The sequence below is a fragment of the Cydia pomonella genome, chromosome 18, assembly GCF_033807575.1.
Source record: "Cydia pomonella isolate Wapato2018A chromosome 18, ilCydPomo1, whole genome shotgun sequence".
Lineage (NCBI taxonomy): Eukaryota > Metazoa > Arthropoda > Insecta > Lepidoptera > Tortricidae > Cydia > Cydia pomonella.
Window position 1 is genome coordinate 3,576,404 of NC_084720.1, and position 21,857 is coordinate 3,598,260.

Here is a 21,857-nt window from a genome sequence, read left to right on the forward strand (position 1 = left end):
CGCCTGACGACGAAGACGAGGAGCTGGACGACGCGGGCGGGGGTGGTGGTCGTGCGCTTTGTTCCGCTTTCTTGCGCGATCTCGTAATCATCTTCACTATTTTACACGTCGCCGTTTGACAGTTTTAGCAATAAGTGTATTTGTCTTGCACATTTGGTCTTGATGTCATTTTTGGTGTTAAACATTGTAGCAAATAGGTAAAAATACACAAAAACTGTGTAATAAAGCAAAAACGGCGATACAAATGCTTCAAAATAAAATAAAATAGTGAAAAATTATGCTTGACGCGACTGTCAATGTCAGCGGTAATTTTTTTTTTTTTTTATTTTTTTTTTTATTTTTTTTTTTATTTTTTTTTATTATTATTATTATTGTTATCTCGTTTTATATTTTCTCGGCTTTTACCGGAGTACTGCTATGCACGGGCCAAGGCCAAGTGCATCTCAGGTAAGTATAATATCTATTACCTCGTCATAAGGTACTTCAGGAGGAGCGTTCCTGTCCGTCATGTGGGTCTCGAAGTTTGCGGTAAGTGGTTCAGTAGTTAGCGCTATGGGAAGATTTAAGGTTGAATGGGTAGTTGATAGAGATGTTGGTCTGGTTGCAGCAACAGGAGTTTCTTGGTCAGTTTGTAAGAATTTTCTTACAATGCGGCATGTATTGAGGATGACGGCTTTCTGAACGAGATGAAATGTTTTGGGCGGTAATTTTAAGGTCCTCAGAGATTGGTGTAGCTGTTTGGGTATTACGCCTGTAGTAGATAAAACAATCGGTACTATTATCACTTTTTGCAGATGCCATATCCGAATTATTTCATCTTTCAGTTCAATGTATTTGCTAAGTTTTTCGGCTATGGTACTTTGTAAGTTATGTGTATTAGGAACGGCTATGTCTATGAGGTATCCAGTTTTGCAAGTTTTGTCTATTAGTGTGATGTCAGGTCTGTTATGATGGGTGGTTCGGTCAGTAAGGATGGTTCGGTCATAATACAGTTTGGCTGTTGAGTTTTCTAAAACACTTTCAGGTTTATATTTGTAATATGGTTCTATTTCAGTAATGAAATCTTGTTGATAGGCAAGTCTTTGGTGGATAATATTTGCAACTTGGTCATGTCTATGTTTGTAGTCGGTTTGGGCTATTATTTTACATGCACTTGTAATATGTTGTATGGTTTCCGGACAGCTATTGCATTTTCTACATCTATCATTATTCAGAGTCTTTGTTATGTGTCGTTGGTAGTTTCTTGTCTCTATTACCTGATCTTGTATCGCCATCATGAAGCCTTCAGTCTCCGGGAACAGCTCGCCACGACTCAGCCATGCGTTCGACGCCTCCTTGTCGACATTAGGTTGGCATAAGTCTTGATGATGTCTGCCGTGGAGAGACTTTCTAGCCCATTCGGCGTGTTTAGTTTTGTCGTCTGTCAGGTATTCATTTTTTTGTGTTATGGCATCTTGTAGATTAAGTGGTGTCAGTTTACGGTCATTGTGTGTTGTTGCTTTGTGCAGTGCAGAAGATTCGGACTTGGCGTAGAAATACTGTCTTAGAGCTGTGATTTGTCTGTTATGTAGGTTTGTTATGTCAATGATACCTCTCCCTCCTTCTTTTCTTGGTAGTGTCAGTCTCTGTATACATGACCTAGGGTGATGTTTACGGAATTTGGTCATCGTCGTGTTAATTGTGCGTTGCAGTGCTTTGAGGTCGGACTTGGTCCAGTTTATTACACCGAAAGAGTATGTGAGAACGGGTATGGCGAATGTATTTATGGCTTTTACAGTATTACGGGAATAAAGTTGTGATTTGAGAATTGCGTTTAACCTGCGTCGGAACTGTTGTTTTAGTTTTTCTTTTGTCTCTTTGTATTGTATTTGGAGTAATTGGTTGTATCCTAAATATTTATGTCTCTTTTTCGTCAAGTGGTTCAATCAATTCACCTGATCCTAATGTGTAGTTGTGTTGGTATATTCGTCCATCTTTAACAGAGTTGATTTTGCATTTGTCTATTCCGAATTCCATTCTTATGTCATTACTAAATCTTTCTGTCATGTCAGTCAGTTGATAAAGGTCAGTTTCATTGTCAGCATACAGTTTGATGTCGTCCATGTAAAGTAAATGGTTTATGTTCTCAGTTTGTCTATCAATGTCTGTGTAATGTAGGTGGTATCCTGCTGTTGTTGAATTTAAAGTATTGGAGAGTGGGTTCAAAGCTAAACAAAACCATAGAGGGCTTAGGGAATCACCCTGAAATATACCTCTTTGTATTTTAATTGGTTCAGTTTCTATCACAGTGGCAAGAGTAGTGAGTTTGAGGCGGGTGGTCCAGGTGTTCATTGCAGTTTTTAAGAGGTTGATTATTTTCGGATGTATTTTATATATCTCTAGGACTTGTACCAGCCACGAATGGGGAACGGAATCGTATGCTTTTTTGTAATCGATATACATGGAGTACAAATCAGTTTTGTTTTTACTAGCATGTCTCATGATTACAGCGTCTATGGTCAGTTGTTCCTTGCAACCCTGATTATTATTATTATTTATTTTTCAAATATTTACACGGCATTACAGCATATGCCAATACACCGAATAATTAGACTATACAAATACAAAACATATATAAAATAAAAAACAGATATTCATTAATAATCACATGCAAGTGCTGGAAAGCCTATTAATATTATCCATCATCTCACAGAACCTCAGACACGCCTGGCACACATTCGCCCATCTCCCCGCAAACAAGTCACACTCTGGTGCTGATGTCAAGAGTGCATTGAGCAGCGATAACGCGCGGAGGAGTGGCGAGTTCCTGCGCGATACTGTGCGCGCCGCCGGTACGGCCAACAGTGGACGCGTTCGCGGCCTCAAGAAGACTCGAGGAATATCCGGGACGTACAACCTCAAGACTCGATCTACCAGTTCCGGGCAGTCCGAGTCACCGCGCAATATGCGACAAGCTGTAGTCAGCAAGATGTATTAGATGAGAGGGCATTTCGTAAGCGAGCTTTCGTACCTGTTTATGCGGGTAATTGTGCAATCAGAAATTTACGCTTTAGCTTAATTAATTTACGGTTTACCTTTAACTTATTTACTGTGTATGGCTCAAATTGCAATTTTTAACAACTTAAAATTTACACTTACCTTTGCCATCTATTTCACATAAGTAGACATCGTAGAGGCTTCCGGCTACATTGCACACAATCAACAGTAGATACACCGCGGCCACCACATAGTCACTCGTATCCAGCTCCTCTTTCTCACCTTCACGATTACAATACTGTATTTTATTCACTGTGGCGTGTAATTTGTAGTCCCTCCATATTGAACTGTTCAGGCATGCCTCAAGGATCACTTCTAGGTCCGCTGTTTCATTTAGTCTTCGATTATGGATGAAATCTTTACACGTCTTTGTAACACATAGTCCTCTGTGTATCTGTGTGTGATTGAAGTGTTTTATTGTGTGCTCTGAATAACCCTGAAAAGATAATAATTTTTTATTTTATAACTTTACTAGAGCGACCCGCCCCAGCTTGGCACGTTCAATGAATTTACACAAAACCTTAACAAATTATACACTTGAACCTTCCTTAAGAATCAATATTAACAGGCGAAAACCGCATGAAAATCCGTTCAGTAGTTTTTGAGTTTATCGCGAACATACAGACTTACATAGGCGGCGGGGACTTTATGATATACTTAATAACTTTATTGTCCATAATTTTCATTTTTGATACAAGCTTTTATCGTTGTCTCCTATCATCGAGACAACTCTAACAAACTCAAACACAATTAGGTTACATTGTTTTATCATATAGTTCCTATGGCCACCTCTAGTGTACATCATCAGCTCGATGGTACCATAATATTGCATTGTCACTCAACTCTTATGTATGTGAGCGAATTTCCAGCTCCATTGAATAATAATCTAATTTTGCTTGCAACATTTGATCGTACATTGTAAAAATAACTTCTTCAGCACATAATACCGTAACTTTATACATTAGCGTTTGCGTAAAAAGACTATATCTCGGAAACTATTTGGTCTAAAGAGACCATTCTAGTCTCGTACTGTAGCAAATTTAGTCTACAAACGCCCCGAGGAGATAATATCAAAAACTAGTCCTTTAGGGTTATAGTCGCTGAAATCTACAAAAAAACCGAAATTTTCGCGGTTTTTTCGTTCTTTGACTAAGTTGAGTTCGGCGGTCAAGGTCACAGACTTGAATTATTCATTGAGCCAACATCATACACAAGTCTGCAAAAAATCAGAACTACCGGATTGGACGCGAACGAACCCCATTACAAAAGGCGACAATGTTACTAGATTAACGTAGTTATATGAAACAGGAACAATTAAATGTTCTAAGTAGTAAGTATTTACCTACTATAATTTATGGGCAGTCAATCAGTTTAAACTCCTACAAATACATGATAGCTGCTATTTTATTTACCCTGTTAATTACTATTAATAATTGAAGGTAGTTCCTTGATCAGATATGTTAATCTTCTAGCAAGGTACCTATTTCGTAATGTACGTAAGTTTCATGACTAGATGTTAAACTCGAGTTCTGATTGAATTTAAGATGTTTTTCTTACTCGTAAAGAATGACTCATGCTAGACCGGCCCGAGGCGTCCTTTTCTATGACGGCTGATCATAGGAAACGAGGTGCTGGAAGGCCCGGACCCGGCCCGGTCTAGCGTGACACGTTTTAATAGTTATTTGTGTCCCAAGGGAGGAAAAGTAGGAAATTGCGTGCCGCGTGTAAAATTGTTACCCGAGCCGAAGGCGAGGGTGGCAAACACGCGGGATGGAATGTCCTACGTTTCCTCCCGTGGTGCGTATACTATTTTTCTGCTCGACGGAGGCGGAAAGCGGCAACTTCGTTAAGCGCAGCGGGAGCAAAGTTGACGCTTTCCGCCCGGAGGGCAGAAATAGTTCTTTGTTCTACAAGGGAGCAAAGTTATTGGTTAACCGCTCGTGCTGATATTGATACCCGAGCAAGCGTAAGATTCCAAAATTGAACCAAAAGCGTAGCGAGTGGTTAGAAAAATAGAATATTGAGCGTTGCCAGGGTTTCAAGGCGTTTAAACAAAAATTTACACCACACCAACCCAAAGATAATATTAACTGTAAGATATCAAACTAAATCAAATCCAAATGAACGTCATTTAATATTTATTTTTTAAAAGTCAATTCTACCAGCATAAGAAAACTACTAAAATTTTGAATCTTTCTCATAAAATGCAAGTTTCTCATCAGTTTTTGAACAGTCCAGAGAGCCAACTGGTGTGGTAAAAAGAATATAAATTTACTTATTTACTTATAGATGCTTTTACCGTATAAGTACTGGTGATTCTAGACCCCGTACCACGAGTCACTGACAGTGTCAACACTGACATATAAGCTATCGTTTACGCAACTTACTTTCTATACATCCCTCTCGCTAATCTGTCAGTACGAGTCTCGCGGTAAGGGCATAGGGTACGGTCACGTTTGAAAATATCGATAAAAAAAAGTGCCAAAAATATGTATACACGACATTAAGTCCCATATATTAAGGTGGTGTATACATATTTTTAGCACATTTTTCGCATCTATATTTTCAGACGTGATGGTGCTGTGACGAGTCTCGTTCACTACGATTAAAAATACACCAATCGGGAATCGGAATGTGGAAAATAAAGGTAATTAATTAATTATATTATAATCGTAAAATAACCATAATCGATGCAATAAAAGGGTATGGCTATAAAATTATAAAATAAACGAGAATGTAAATGTTGTTCACAACATAACGTATAGAATATTAATTAAAATAATATATGTAAGTACCTAAATTCGCTTTGTCCCTAGCCTGTACCCGCGAAAATCGAATTTCGTAAATTTCGCGCAACTATCTCTGTCACTCTACGAGTAACTACGCTTTAATTGAAGTAAAAGAAAAAGACTGCAAATGAAAAAACGTAATAATATTAAAGTCAAAGTCAAAGTCAAAATATTCTTTATTCAAATAGGCCTAGCAACAAGCACTTTTAAATCGTCAAATTTTACAAATATCATCTTAATCTAAATATCAGAGCAATTTATTGATGCAGTTATTATTGTTCTAAAAAAAAACATTGAACTATTATAGATATGGTAAACTTAATAATAAGAATTTCACAAAAAGATCGTCAATCATCAAAATTGTATAAAAATACTAGTCTAGAACCTTTCTAGAATAAAATCTAAATGTCAAAAAATACGGTATATATATACATTGAATTATCAATTTCATCATTAATAACATAACAATAAATAATTCATTCTTTACAATCACACTTAATCCCACGGTGTTTCATCATTCATGTAGTCTTGTGTGCTATAATAGGCTTTAGAGATAAGCTTACGTTTTACATAATTTTTAAATTTACTAACAGACAATTCAGTTATAATATTAGGAAGTTTATTGTAAAATCTTACACAATTACCCATGAATGATTTCTTAATTTTATGGAGCCTAGTGAAGGGCACTGCGAGCTTATGCTTATTTCTAGTATTAATATTATGTATTTCACAGTTTTTCTTAAAACTGGCAATGTTTTTATGTACATACAGAATATTCTCATAAATATATTGACAGTGCACTGTCATTATGTTAATGTCCTTAAACTTATCTCTAAGTGTGTCTCTATGGTACATTTTATATATTGCACGAATAGCCCTCTTCTGCAGAACAAAAATGGTATTTATCTCTGAAGCACTACCCCATAGTAAAATACCATATGACATAATGCTATGAAAGTAACTAAAGTAAACTAATCGAGCTGTTTTCACGTCTGTTAACTGACGGATCTTGCTCACTGCAAAAGCTGCAGAACTCAGTCTATTCGAGAGATTAGCAATATGGGGACCCCATTGTAGTTTAGAATCTAAAGTTATACCAAGAAAAACTGTGCTATCTACTAGTTCCAATTCCTCATCCTTGACAATGACACCTGTTTGCTCATTCCTTATGTGACTTGTAACAAACTTAATGCACTTAGTCTTTTTCTCATTTAACAATAAATTATTAACATTAAACCAATTTACTACTTTAGAAATAGCATTGTTTACATCACTGCAAGCTTGTTGCTGTCTTGATTAATATTATAGGACATTATTACACAAATTGACTAAGTCCCTACTATACGGTACTTAGACAACGATATACAGGGTGGGGCCTGTAACTAAAGCAAAAAATTAAAATGTAGATTCTAGTCCTCAAACTAGACAACTTTTGTGTAGCAACTTTCTAAAATCATAAAGTTTTTAGATTGTTATTTTTTCCAACAAAGTAAATAGTATTTTCAATGTACTTAAAACTCCGTCTAATTGACATCGCCTGTCAGTCTAGTCACTCTACAGACATAATCAATTTCATAGTACATTGCGTGTTCGAATTAACTTTAAAATGTAACTAAATTCAAAAATTTTTTCAAAGTCGTCAAACAAACGTTGCGTAGTTTGAGGAGAAGAATGTACATTTTAATTTTTTGCTTTAGTTACAGGCCCCACCGTGTATATAATATATAAATATTTATAAATACTTAAATACATAGAAAACACCCATGACTCAGGAACAAATATCCATGCTCATCACACGAATAAATGCCCTTACCAGGATTTGAACCCGGGACCATCGGCTTCATAGGCAGGGCACGGGTAATGTTAGCGGATTGGTCAATACGAAACAGCTTTTCGTACAAGAGATACGGTAACATTTTGGAATTTACTGTAACAGCTGAAAATCATTTTTAGTATTTTATGCAACAGTTGTATAAGAAGGGTCAAAAAAGGCGAGTGGCGTGAGTTACAATGTGAGCCAGAGCCGAAGGCGTAGGCGAACATTGTAAAGGAATACGCCACGAGAATTTTTTGACCTACTTATACAACGTTGCATACAATATTTTTCCTACGAGTCAACAAAAATAAATCTTAATTTAGGTAAACAAATTACAGCAAAAGTATATAGCCAAGACGCGTGAGCATACCTTGTTACGCGCCCGGCCCGCCCCGGGCCGCGGCCGGCCGGTCGGCGACACCTCCTCGTAACTCATGAGGCCCTGGTACTTGTTACTTGCTAAATTAATTTTTTGGACAGTTTTTTCTCAACTTTGGCCACCGTAGCCTACGGAGACTAACAAGCAACGCTAAGCGGTCTGCATAGTCTATGGGTGTTGCTATATTACGGGTGTCACATGCGTGTTTCTGACTTATGAAGTAATTATTTTTACTATGCAACCAAATGAATATTTTGTAAGTTGGCATCAATGCACTTAGTTTAAAACTGTATTCGTTTTGGTTTTGTTAGGTTGGTAGCCATTAATCGCAGTAACGTTATAGCGTATAAAAGCACAAGAGCTTTTATGAGGAATAGACAATATAGACTTTTCTTGAAATCTTTTATGTATGTTCTTATATTCGTGTTAATGAATGCATAAATGACAGATAACAGTAGAGGAGTAGGAAAAATAATTTACATTATTCCTGATGTCACACATCACGCATCATTCCGATGTTGGTCGCACTTTTGATACAATCTTGTACTTATATGTAACTATAATTCAGTGCTTAGTTACTCAGATTTAATTTTGTTTGTAAAGTTGCCACTACTGTTCAGGTTATATCATTTCTAATATAAAAACCGGCCAAGAGCATGTCGGGCCATGCTCAGAGTAGGGTTCCGTAGTTACTCTTCCGTCACAATAAGCTAAACTGAAGCTTAAAGTATGGTAGATTGTTAACCAAGGGATGAATGGGTGTACGTCTTTTTACTATGAAGGGGAAACTTTTTGCGATAACTCAAAAACAGCTAAACTGATCATATCCGCTATAGTTTTCATTTAATGTCTTTCTTAAGCTCTACTTCCAAGATTTTTTTCACATTTTTTAGACCTATCGTTCAAAAGTTAGAGGGGGGGGGACACATTTTTTTTCTTTCGGAGCAATTATCTCCGAATATATTTACTTTATCAAGAAATGTTTGTTGAAGACCCCTATTAGTTTTGAAAGACCTTTCCAACGATATCCCACACTGTAGGGTTGAAGCAAAAAAAATGTTCACCCCCACTTTACGTGTAGGGGAGGTACCCTAAAAAAAAATTTAGATTTTATTGTACGACTTTGTCGGCTTTATTGATTTATATATCCATGCCAAATTTCAGCTTTCTAGCACTAACGACCACGGAGCAAAGCCTCGGACAGACAGACAGACAGACGGACATGGCGAAACTATAAGGGCTCCTTGTTGACTACGGAACCCTAAAAATAAATATCTAATATAAAATACAAACCCATATAAATATGTACACATTTATGTTACTTTTAAAAGTATTGCAAGTTACATGCACGCAAGTTCTTTTTCGCATGTCAGCGTTATTATTTGGAATCACCCACGTCCTTGCGGCTTTTCCAGAACGATGCGACTAGCAATTATAGTAATTAAAATATATCTATGGCAGGTGTACACGACAGATAAAATCTATAGTTGTTTGATGCAACATACGATGTAAGCACGGATTTCCGCCTGGGCCTGGAAACCTAGCAATGATATGAGATGGTAAAGGCTGCCCCGATAAAATTTGGGGGGCCTCTGGAATTCTAAGATCCATACCAAGTGGCCAAAGATCTCTAAATTCGGGCCTGGATATAATGCAATTTAAGTAAGAAAAAAAACCGGTCAAGTGCGAGTCGGACTCGCCCACCGAGGATTCCGTACTTTTAAGTATTTGTTGTTATAGCGGCAACAGAAATACATCATCTGTGAAAATTTCAACTGTCTAGCTATCACGGTTCATGAGATACAGCCTGGTGACAGACGGACGGACGGACGGACAGCGGAGACTTAGTAATAGGGTCCCGTTTTACCCTTTGGGTACGGAACCCTAAAACACCATTGACATATAAGTATAAGGACGAGCCTTACGGGCAATAAGAATGGGACCAGTACCCCTAGTGTAAATATTTTCGACAGCGAAACGTGACGTACGCGTTTGCGTTAAGTGTCATTTTGTATGAGATTTTTGACTTTCCAAAACGTCCCGCTTGGCGCGCTGTTCAAAAACCCATACAAAATGAGACTTAACGCAAACGCGTACGTCACGTTTCGCTATCGACTAAATTTACACTAGGGGTACTGTATAGCGGTGTTACGCACATGAATTCGAGCCAATCGTGCAGTCTAACGCCACAACGCGAATTATGAGTACTAGTTGCGTTAGACTGCACGATTGGCTCGAATTCATGTGCGTGATACCACTGAACTAGAACCATTCTTAGATATTTGCATGTAAATAATAAAAACCACTTATTATCATAGGGATTCACTTATTATCTCGAAACATCGGAAGTTGGTCAGCCGAAACTTAGGAGACAGTGATTCTGTTTTTTTTTTTTTTAATTTGTCCTATAGTAAAGGATGTTCAGGTTGACCTGAATACTATTGTGAAATTTGATGATCAAAACTGACATATCTGAGCACAATATATGGCGAAAGAGAATTTAGTATATAGAGGTGTATTGTCAAAGTAAAAGTCTTTCGACAAGGGATTAAAACTCTTAGAATTACATTTTGTTGTTTTTTTTATTTTATTTGTTTGACATTTACAATTTATTCTAGAAACATTCTAGACTAATTCTTTTTTTTTTTTTTATCAAATGTTTTTATTTATGTTTCACGATATTTTGTGAAATTATTAGTATTCAATTTGATCTATATTATAATTCATTAGTATTATGGAATAATATTTACATCAATAAATTGATCTGATAATTAGCTTAAGATAATTATACGTAATACTCTCTTACTATTCATAAGTGCTTGTTGCTAGGCCTACATGAATAAAGTATATTTTGAACTGAACTGAATAAGTATGGCTATTTAACCCATGTTATTTAAATGATATGTGTTAAATAGCTGAGTCCCGAGCCCATTGTCGCACTTAAGAGTTTGAATGTAAACAATAGTTCTACATGGTATATTATCATAGTTCTCAAAAGCTGTATACTTATTGCTACTGTGCTGTAATTCATGCTTATAGGGTGACCGGTTGAACGACCGGTCTGGCCTAGTGGGTAGTGACAGTGACCCTGCCTATGAAGCCGATGGTCCCGGGTTCAAATCCTGGGCATTTATTCGTGTGATGAGCATGGATATTTGTTCCTGAGTCATGGATGTTTTCTATGTATTTAAGTATTTATAAATATTTATATATTATATATATCGTTGTCTATGTACCCTCAACACAAGCCTTATTGAGCTTACTGTGGGACTTAGTCAATTTGTGTAATAATGTCCTATAATATTTATTTATTTATTTAGGGTGGTTGACTGTTTAGTCGAATCAAGTTGCTCAGTCAAAACAATTAGTCAATCATGTTTGCTGCTGCTTGCTGTATGTACTATTTATTTATTTTTTGCGACAATAAATGACTTTTTATTTTTTATTTTAAATATCAAACGGTGTCGCCATCTATTTGAGCATTATTTTTTCTTGTTTTTTCGAGGCACGATCTTTCATAGACTTTATTTATCTTATACGGAATTATAAATATCTTTGATATGACTAAGAGTTAAACGACTATGATGACTATGATATGACTAAAAGTCGCGGACAGAGGCTAGAGCGAAGGCCCATGGACGATGCGATTACATAGGCTAGATGCTTCCCCGTTCTCTTTACATTTTTATCATTCTTTGAGAACATTTTATCTTCACATGGAAGTTAACTATTCAAGAAGACGAATTTGTAAAATACCTAACGTAACGTTCATTTAAGGGCAATACGACTATTCACATACTGGGGCACTGCGCTGGGTTTTCAATGCGCCATTTTGACCGCGAAACGTCTACAGATGTGCACGGTAACATTATAATATTAACCTTGGTGCATTCCGATAAGGTTTTGGATGGCGCGTTGTGTATAATAGGCCTGGCGTTCAAAGGGTTAAGCATTCTTGTACTTGCCTAATGCTAAGGAGTTTTTTTATGCAATTAACACACACACGTTTAGATGCTAAATGTCGTTTATGGGCCTTTTTTCCATATTATTTAAATATTTTTTTATGGGAGGCACACAAATGTACATGTAACTATAAGGAGGCGTCCATTCATTACGTAAGGGCTTTAGGGGGGAGGGAGTCAAGCCGAATCACACTCAATCTCACAGGGGGGTTTGGGCAAATACCACGTTATTTTTTTGGCAAAAAATTGTGTAGAATTTGGGAAAATCAAATTTATTTAAAGAAAAAAAATATAGACTAAAATATGTAAACGATCTCAAATACTAGTCTTAACTTATCTTAATAAAAAAGAATAATGCAAATTGTGCCTTTGTTTAAAAAATCAAACACATGTATACTCAAAATAATAAAAAATTGAAAGATCTTACGTGAGATGTTGAAACAAATCTCACGACATCCCACCCGCGGGAGAGGGGGGCTCAAAAAATCTCAAAAACCCCTCACGTAATTTAGACAACCGGTCTGGCCTATACTCTGTATCTTTAGGTATTTAAATATAAGTAAACAAAATCTACCCTCAATGGGTAGATGAAAACATAACATGATTAAATAATGTAGGTTAAACTTAGGTCGTTCAGTGACAGATCCAGGCGGTTTTTTTTTTGGTTGGTTAACCAATAAATGTTATAACTACCCGAAAATGTACAAATTGTTTACTTTTATTTTAATACCTAAAGATACAGAGTATAGGTTCGAATACCGGTAAGGGCATTTGTTTGTGTGATGAGCACAGATATTTGTTCCTGAGTCTTGGGTATTTTCTATGTATTTGTATATTATATATATCGTTGTCACACAAGCCCTCTTGATCTTACTGTGGGACTTAGTCTTAGTCAATGTCCTATAATATTGATTTATTATAAAAATATACTCGTAAATATAATGAACGCCATTTTTATATCGTATGAAGATACGGAACCCTATGCGTGGTTCTTTGCACTTTAGTAACCAGTCAGACAAACCAGTGCTAATTTCATTTTACGCGCACTCCCAAGGTTCTTTATTATCTCTCTTATTAAGGAAAAATGTTCCATTTATCAGGAAGGAAGCAATTAGAGTTATATTTAGAGTTCCGTAATGTAAATATGATGTAAATTATCCTTTATATTTTAGCGTAGCGAAATATTTCAATTCAGACTTCATTAATAAAGTGTGGAAGTGCACCATAAACCTCAAATTCCAATGAAAATATAACGATTATATAAGGTGTAACAAAAATATAAAAAATATGCAAGGTGTAACAAAAATATGCAAGGTGTAACAAAAATATGCAAGGTGTAACAAAAATATACAAAGTGTAACAAAAATAGTGGGGATACGTTTATGGGCTTATTCGGTATCGTGTTTTAATTAGGAAAACGCAGAAAAAATTTTTTTTTACCGAGAATTTTTTTTTAATTTTTTTTTTTGGTAAAGGCCGTCTTGATTGTTCAAAGACTAATGAGAACATTGCATTATATCCATAAGTGGGGCAAAGTAATCAGATGCAAATTTTGAACTGTTTCCTTATTTCAGCTCGTAGAATTTACTTTTAAATGATTATTTTGAATAGTATTTTTTTTTTACGTTCATTTGGATTTGATTTGATTTTTTTTTTAGCATAGTTATTTTCCTCGTGTTGGTGTGGTGAAAAATGTGTTTCACTTAGAGACAAAGTTTGTTTAACCCTTTAACAAATTTGCCCCCTTGTAAAACAAATAACAATTTTTCTATGGGGCAGATCGTCCAAGTCGGCAAACACTCCATACAAAGGTCAATTTTTTTTCTACTTTTCCTAACCTCGTAAGGCCCAAGGTCCTACCTATAAGACTTATTCAGTTCGATGAAATTTAAATCATATTCAATTTAGGACAGAGTTGCATTTGTTTAGTTTCGTGCCATTTTCAAACAAAATAAAATCTACTGTATTCCGTGCACTATAGGTTCAAATTCCAGTGGCAAATTTTGGATTTTTCATTTCTATGGCTGGGCCTTAAGAGGCTAATTAGAACGCAATACTGAATATTGCTTTAATCATATCCCTACTATTTTTGTTACACCTTGTAGAGACACTTCTTGTCAAAGTCGTTGCATAATTAACTTAGACGGACTCTAAATCATTCTTAGGACCAGTAGGGCTAAGATGGTCGGCTCTTTATCATTTGTCACCATGCCTGTCCCGTTACTAGTATGTAAGCGTGAAAGTGACGGGCATAGTGACAGTGACAGGTGATAAAAATGGAACCATACTGCCACCGCTGGAAGCTGGAAGACTCGTGTTCTTCTCTCTCTCTCTCACTGAGCGCAAGTGTGAGCTAGATGGATGTGCATGCTACTATACTACCACGGATATTATGTTTCTGAATTATTATTTGTTACAAGTTTTCGCAAGTAAAAAGTAATCGCTAAGTTCCCTCAAAAAAAATTTCGCACTTTTAGAAGTAATTTTCAAATTAAATTTTTGTGCATTAATTGTTACTTTTAAAGTGCATTTTACCTATAATGTTCGTAATTTTTTTCTATCAAGCGAAAGTCAAAAAATGAGGCTTTGAATCGTTGAAGTGACTAGAGAAAATCGTCAAAATTCTAAATTCTAAAATTTATTCTGCAAGTAGGCCCCTCAAGGGCTCTTTTACAAGTCTATACAACATTTATAGTGACATGAAAAATACATAACAACATTTATAAATACAACAACTAATACCTAGGTAAATATTACATTATAATAATCTTAAAACATTACTTCAATACAATAGAGATATAGTCTCTATGGTTAAAAATACATTAAATCTGGAGATGTAAAAGGCCCCAATGTCAAAGTACTAACACTAATAAGGTTTGGAGGTGTAAGGTCTCTCAAGATTGCTAATTAGTTTTTTTGGCAACCATATTGTGATCTAAAAACGCGGTACGATTTTTCAAAATCTCCGCTCAATCAACCTACGGCACCTTAAAAGTAACGTTTAATACCGTTTCTGCTTTGCCGGGCTAAACGTAATTGCCTAGGCTATAATTACACCATAATTCTAGGAAGAGTGGTATTTCCACTTGTCTGTTTTATAGCAGCCATGCGGCACATGCCACAAAGGACTTCGAATGTCGTGTCGTTAGCTTAGGTAATGTTTGGACCGTGTTTTATTGTGCGGTTTATTTTTTTACGTTAGATATGATAAAATCTAAAAAACCGGAAAGTACGAGTCGGACTTGCCCACCGAGGGTTCCAAACTTTTTAGTATTTGTTATTATCGCGGCAACAGAAATAAATCATCTGTGAAAATCCGCCTGGTAACAGACGAACGGACAGCGGTGTCTTAGTAATATGGTCCCATATTACCCTTTGGGTACGTAAAAGTAAACTGAAATCGTACCTAATAATTGAATGTCCATATACTCTACAAAAGTTCATGGACAGTCAGCTCAAGTGCCTAAGACGGTGCTTAAGTGTTATAAATATTTAAAAAAAAAACCGGCCAAGTGCAAGTCTGGCTCGCGCACGAAGGGTTCCGTACCATTATCTAAAAAACACTTCTTTGTATAAGAGTCCCCTTAAATATTTGTTTGTTTTGGTGTTCAAATCCACCAAATTTTATTGAAATGTATCAAAAAACATTGCAGAAAATAGTAAAATAAATAAAGTGGCTAAAGATCATGCCATTCACGAAGACGCGTGACTTGACTGCCGTGCCTCGTATTGACATGTAATTAAAGATTAGATTTGACAAATTTGCGCGTCATCGTGGATAATACAAACTACACTGCCCCTTTTTCTTCTTGGACCTCGTCGTGTACTACAATAGGGTTGTTTCTAATTTTTTGAAACGCTTGTATTACGTTCTATATTAACTAAAAGTAGCCCTAAAATTCAACTTTTATACTAAAAATGGCTTTAAATATGTTAAATTAATAAAATATATTTTGACAGATGCTTTCGCGCCCAAAACGCTCTTTGAAAATTGTGTGACGTCACAGATTACGGTTTGACACATAACTACATACACACGTAGAAGATAGGGAGCGTGCATGAACTGTAGGAGGCAGCACAGGAGCCGTCAGATTTTTGGCGCGAGGCGTAAATGTGATGTTTTTTGTTCCGATGTAGCCCACAAGATGGCAGAACCGACTATGCACAAGAAAGCACGTGACGTGTAAATGTGCATGTTTATGGTTCCGATTCAGACCACAAGATGGCAGACCCTCCAACGCGCACGGTCCCTATACGAACTGTCAACTGACATTTGTCATTTGTTGTTTATCGCCTAATTGTCAACAGTGTCAATCCGAGAGTTGTGACGTCATCAGAATCTTCAAAGACGTTTCGAGTTTGGTCACGTGACGTGTGCCAAAAGGTATTTTTAATTCAATATTTACAAAAATATAGTTATTACCTACAGGTCCCCTAAAAGTAGTTTAACATGTTCTTAAAATCCAAAAGAATTTATTGGGATACAATTCTGCCCTAAGATTTGTAGATGGAAACAACCCTATTTAGAATAATTTAAAATAAATTATTCTAATGATATTTTTTGTTACAAAAAATCAATCGTCTCATTTAAAATCATCACTCGCTTGCCCTTGTCCCATTCACTGGGGGTCGACAGTCATCGTGTATTATTCTTCCATAAATCTCTGTCGTTCAGCATCTCATCATTCACATCCTTTATCCTCGTCAGGCCCGCAGTCCTAACCCATAGTAGTAACAATAAAATAAATATTGGACATTATTTTTACACAAATTGACTATGCCGTGGGGCGAATCCAGGACCATCGGCTTCATAGGCAGTGTCACAACCCACTAGGCCAGTTAAGTATTACTCCAATGTAATATAAACAATTTTTAATTAAAACAGTGGTTCATTTCTTTTGTTGAAACAATAGAATTTTAACCATATTTGCTTTATATTTATTATTATATTGGGTTCAAATTCAAATAGCATTTTTTTTATATACTTATGTTAGGAAAATCCAGCGCGAACATCCACCCAGTTTTCACATTTTCGAAATTTCAGTCCTCATGAGATCTGATTTCCCTCTATAATGTACTACACTGTTATTTATATATGTAAGTTGTAAATCTACGGCTGTTGTTCTCCTGAATACCAATTAAAAATACTTAGATCCGCGTCGACCAAGCAGTACGTCCCGCCCGGCTACAAAAGGTATGCTTCCAATGGATCCGACGCGTACCTATCATCCTCATGAGATTTTTCTCCAGAATCTAGATCCGCGTCGACCAAGCAGTACGTCCCGCCTGGCTCCAAAGGCATGCTTCGAATGAATCTAAGGCGTATAAAGCTGACATTTGGTTGAGGTACAGTAGTTAAGGTAAAATAATTGAGTACTAACCTGTATTATCCTCGTGAGATCTAAGGGCCTACGGCGTCTACACTTACGTACTACAAGTATGATAGAGAGGCAACACGTCAAACGTACGAACACGACGAACGACGAACACACGGACTTAACGGTAGGCCCTCTGTACCCCTAGTGTAAATTTTATCGCCATCATAACGTGACGAACGCGTTTGCGTTAAGTCTCATTTTGTATAGGATTTTGAGTTTCCAAAACGTCCCGCTTGGCGCGCTCTTTATAAATCCAATACAAAATGAGACTAAACGCAAACGCGTACGTCACGTTTCAAAATCGAATTTATTTACACTAGGGGTACTGATTTCACTCCAGAGTGTATATCCGCGTCGACCAAGTAGTAGACGTCCCGCCCGGCTCCAGTAGGCATGCGTCGTATGGATACAAGGCGTATAATGCTGGCATTCGGTTGTAGTACAGTACTTGAAGTAAAATAAACTAAGATATAACTAACCCGTATCATCCTCATGAGATCTGATTTCCCTCCAGAGTGTAGATCCGCGTCGACCAAGCAGTACGTCCCGCCCGGCTCCAAAAGGCAGGCCTCGAATGGATCCAAGGCGTATAAAGCTGGCATTCGGTTGTAATCGCTTTCTGGAAACAAAGAAAATTAATTATATTAAAGTGCAGTAGGTATAAAAACGGAGTTTTGGAAAGATCGTGCCGCTTTTTGATATAACAACACGGTTGCAAAAAAATTAATTAGCAACTTTAAGAATTTTCTCTAGGGACTTCAGTGATTCGAATGCTGTTTTTTTTACTTTTGCTCGATAGAAAAAAATCACCAACCTATTTAGGTCTATTAACGCACTTTAAAAATGTATAACAAATTTTGTACAAAAGCTAAAAATATGACAATTGCTTCTAAAACCCGGCAATATCACCTTTGAGGGAACTCAGCGATTAGTTGTTTTATTATTAAAACACAAAAAACACATGTTTCAAATTGGGAAGAAACAAGATACGGCATGCAGGTTCTGCAAGGAATCAGAGGAGACTGCAATGCACATTCTCTGTTCCTGTGGACCACTAATGTCATAAAGAAGTACCCACTTAGGGCGGCACCTAGTGCAACCCTATGAGGTACAAAAAATTACGGCCCAAACATCTCATTCGAACGTTTCTTCTTCTTCGTTAGACGACCGGTTTGGCCTAGTGGGTAGTGACCCTGCCTACGAAGCTGATGGTCCTGGGTTCAAATCCTGGTAAAGGCATTTATTCGTGTGATGAGCATAGATATTTGTTCCTGAGTCATGGGTGTTTTCTATGTATTTAAGTATTTATAAATATTTATATATTATATATATCGTTGTCTAAGTACCCTCATCACAAGCCTTATTGAGCTTACTGTGGGACTTAGTCAATTTGTGTAATAATGTCCTATAATATTTATTTATTTATTTGGTCATCTGCCGGCTCAACCATTTCATCTTTATACATATTGTACCTCTATGCCCCGACCCTTAGGTACCGGAGCTTGCCAAACCGTGAGATTTTTTCCATTCCCTTATTTTTGTTTACACATATTTTGTTACAAGCTGTTATTTACCTTTTTGCCGCCATTGACTGGATATAAAGTCAGTACATTTCGTGCCCCACACGCCACGACTTCATATCAAGTCGGTCAGGTTTGTTTACGTGCAGTTTTTGACGTGGCGTTGAAGACACTTTATTACTTCAATGACGTGACGACGAAAAGGTTAACTTGCCCTATTAGTATGTATGTATGTTGGTGTGGGTCAAATCCTGGAAGCTAAATTTGACCCACTTCCCAATTTGAGATTTATATACTACGTCGGTGGCAAACAAGCATACGGCCTGCCTGATGGTAAGCATTATCCGTAGCCTATGTACGCCTGCAACTCCAGAGGAGTTACATGCGCGTTGCCGACCCTAACCCCCTCCCACCATCGTTGAGCTCTGGCAACCTTACTCACCGACAGGAACACAACACTATGAGTAGGGTCTAGTGTTATTTGGCTGCGATCTTCTGTAAGGTGGAGGTACTTCCCCAGTTGGGCTCTGCTCTAGATCTGGAATGACATCAGCTGTGCTGTGCCCTACCACACAGAGCGAGATGACATTCACAATGCCCATACCTCTCTTGTGGACGCAGTTTAAGGACATACCCGGGTCCACTAGATCCACTAGTCCCGGGTCCGGGTAGATTGACCTGAAATTTTGCATACATATGTAAATCGGATGACATTGCAATATTATGATTACATGGAGCTGATCTGATACTGGAAACAGGAAGTGCCCATGGGAACTCTGTGATAAAACAACGCAAACGAATTGTGTTCGGGGTTATTAGAATTGTCACGATGAGTATTAGTTGCTTGTGAAAAGGCAAGTACAGTCAGCAACAAAACTTGGACCAAAGAGGTAATTTTGGCCAAAAGTTATTTTAATTTTGTGTTTTCAAGCTCGCGGTACTATTTATTTTTTACATTTTTCCTTTTCGGTGATCGGTCACCAACGTAGGTCATTGACATGCTAGAGCGGGCCTAATATGGTCGCACTATTGTCGTCGTCATTGTGACTGTTACTTTTTAACAAGTATGTAAGTTCGCAGTGACACATGACACTATAGACGATAAAAGTGTAACCATCATATGAGTAGGTATCCACGGGGTTTTCCGTCAGACACAACTTGCCCAAGTACATTTAGTGGTCTAGCCTGACTCATGGTTTATGCTGGACATTCATACACGTGTTGTCATAAAGTACAGTCGCCATCAGATATATCGGAGCGGCCAAGGTGTTCACAAATATCTGAACACGCCTCTATTTAACTCTATTGCCAAGGGTCTAGGTCTAGTGTGCGTGTTCAGATATATTTGAGACGCCTATAACCTATCAGGGGTTAGAATAACATTGTGCCTACTAAGTAAATTAATTACCTACTATAAGCAAAGAGAATTTGAAATAGAAGTGAAAACTTTGGCGCCACTTCTTGATATTTAACAAATTTAACACATATCAGTGAAAGAATAAGGATCGAAATCAAATGGCGTTCTAGAAGTTTTAATCATGTGTCGAAAGATGGCAGTAAACTACAACACTTTCTTTGATAATCCACCTCTATTTCAAATTCTCTTTGCTACAAGTTATTTTAGTTGCATATCTAGAGACTGATGACCAGAGTGATGATGAGTCAAACTTATTGTTGAGGTTTGTGGGGCTACGACTATATTTAAGAATACCACTGTATCTTATTATTATTTTTTATTTATTCAATTTGTTTATTAAGCTTAAATGGCTTAAAATATATAGCGTTGAACGGAACGCTGTTACGTCAACGTCAAAAAGTAAACCTACTACCCAACTAAATGGATATATACAGCTGATTACTATAACCAGCTTATATCTAAAATAGGCCCTTGAGGCATTGTACCAAGGATGCTGGCGGCATTTCCTCGTTGTATCGCAATACTGATACGTTGTGCGAGGAAGCCGCCAGCTCTTCGGTCACCAGTTACGTCAACCAGACGTTTCGCGATTTCTCCAAAAAACTTGTGCGCGCTGGGACCCCATGGACCTAGAGTTTCAGTTATTAAATTAAATAAATAATAATAAAATCCCTTACCGTCGATACGTCCTCCGGGCTAACGGGCAGTGCAGTGAAACGTCAAAAGGTCAACCAGTCGACGCATTAACTATAAATAATCGATGAATGCACTACAATTACATTAATTACCTTTGACTCAGATTTAGTTTCCGTTGTCTCGCGCTTTACTGAGAAAAAACAGGTTTTGAGCCGACATTTTAAGCGTACTTTAGTTAATTAGTTCTGTACCCCTAGTGTACATTTAATAGCGAAACGTGATGGACCTACGCGTTTGCGTTAAGTCTCATTTTGAGTTTCCAAAACGTCCCGCTTGGCGCGTCCTATACAAAATGAGACTAAACGCAAACGCGCACGTCACGTCACGCTATCCAATAAATTTACACTAGGGGTTCTGTTAACCATTGCAGGGTATCTTGTTATGTTTAATGATTTAGTTATTTTTCAGGATTGTCATTATAAACACTATCGGGTAACAGGGTAGTTATTAGGAAATGCAATAACCGGCTAGACTTCATAACCGGTTCCGGTTACAGTTGTGCCCGAAAAATAACCGATAATCGGTTACGGTTATTTTCGACAAGAAATTATAAATTCACAATCAAGTAATTTAAATAATAAATGAATGAAATGAAATGTGAGTATATGTCTTCGTTTTTTAAACACAAAATACAGTAAAAATTAAAATATAACCTAGCACGTGATACAATATTCAATAAAAATAATTCATAAATACGGAAAGTCAATTTAGTGTATTTTTGTTACTAAAGTATACGAATGACATAAATTATAGTCACAGGCATCACAGCCAAAAAAGATAGGATTTTGTAGTCATTAGAAGATCAATTCATAGAATTTAAGTCATAAATAAATAACCCAAAATAACCGTAACCGGTTATTCGAT

At 37.0% G+C, this 21,857-nt stretch overlaps 1 protein-coding gene across 1 annotated transcript in view; it reads right to left on the reverse strand.

Moving 5' to 3' along the window:
- LOC133527814 (nose resistant to fluoxetine protein 6-like) overlaps positions 1 to 21,857 on the reverse strand; it is an 86,369-nt gene that overhangs the window by 39,665 nt on the left and 24,847 nt on the right. Inside the window, exons 2-3 of the mRNA XM_061864993.1 lie at positions 17,840 to 17,979; positions 3,139 to 3,472 (exon numbers count right to left, since the gene is read on the reverse strand). Coding sequence (XP_061720977.1) covers positions 3,139 to 3,472; positions 17,840 to 17,979 — 474 coding nt within the window. The remainder of the gene's footprint in view (positions 1 to 3,138; positions 3,473 to 17,839; positions 17,980 to 21,857) is intronic.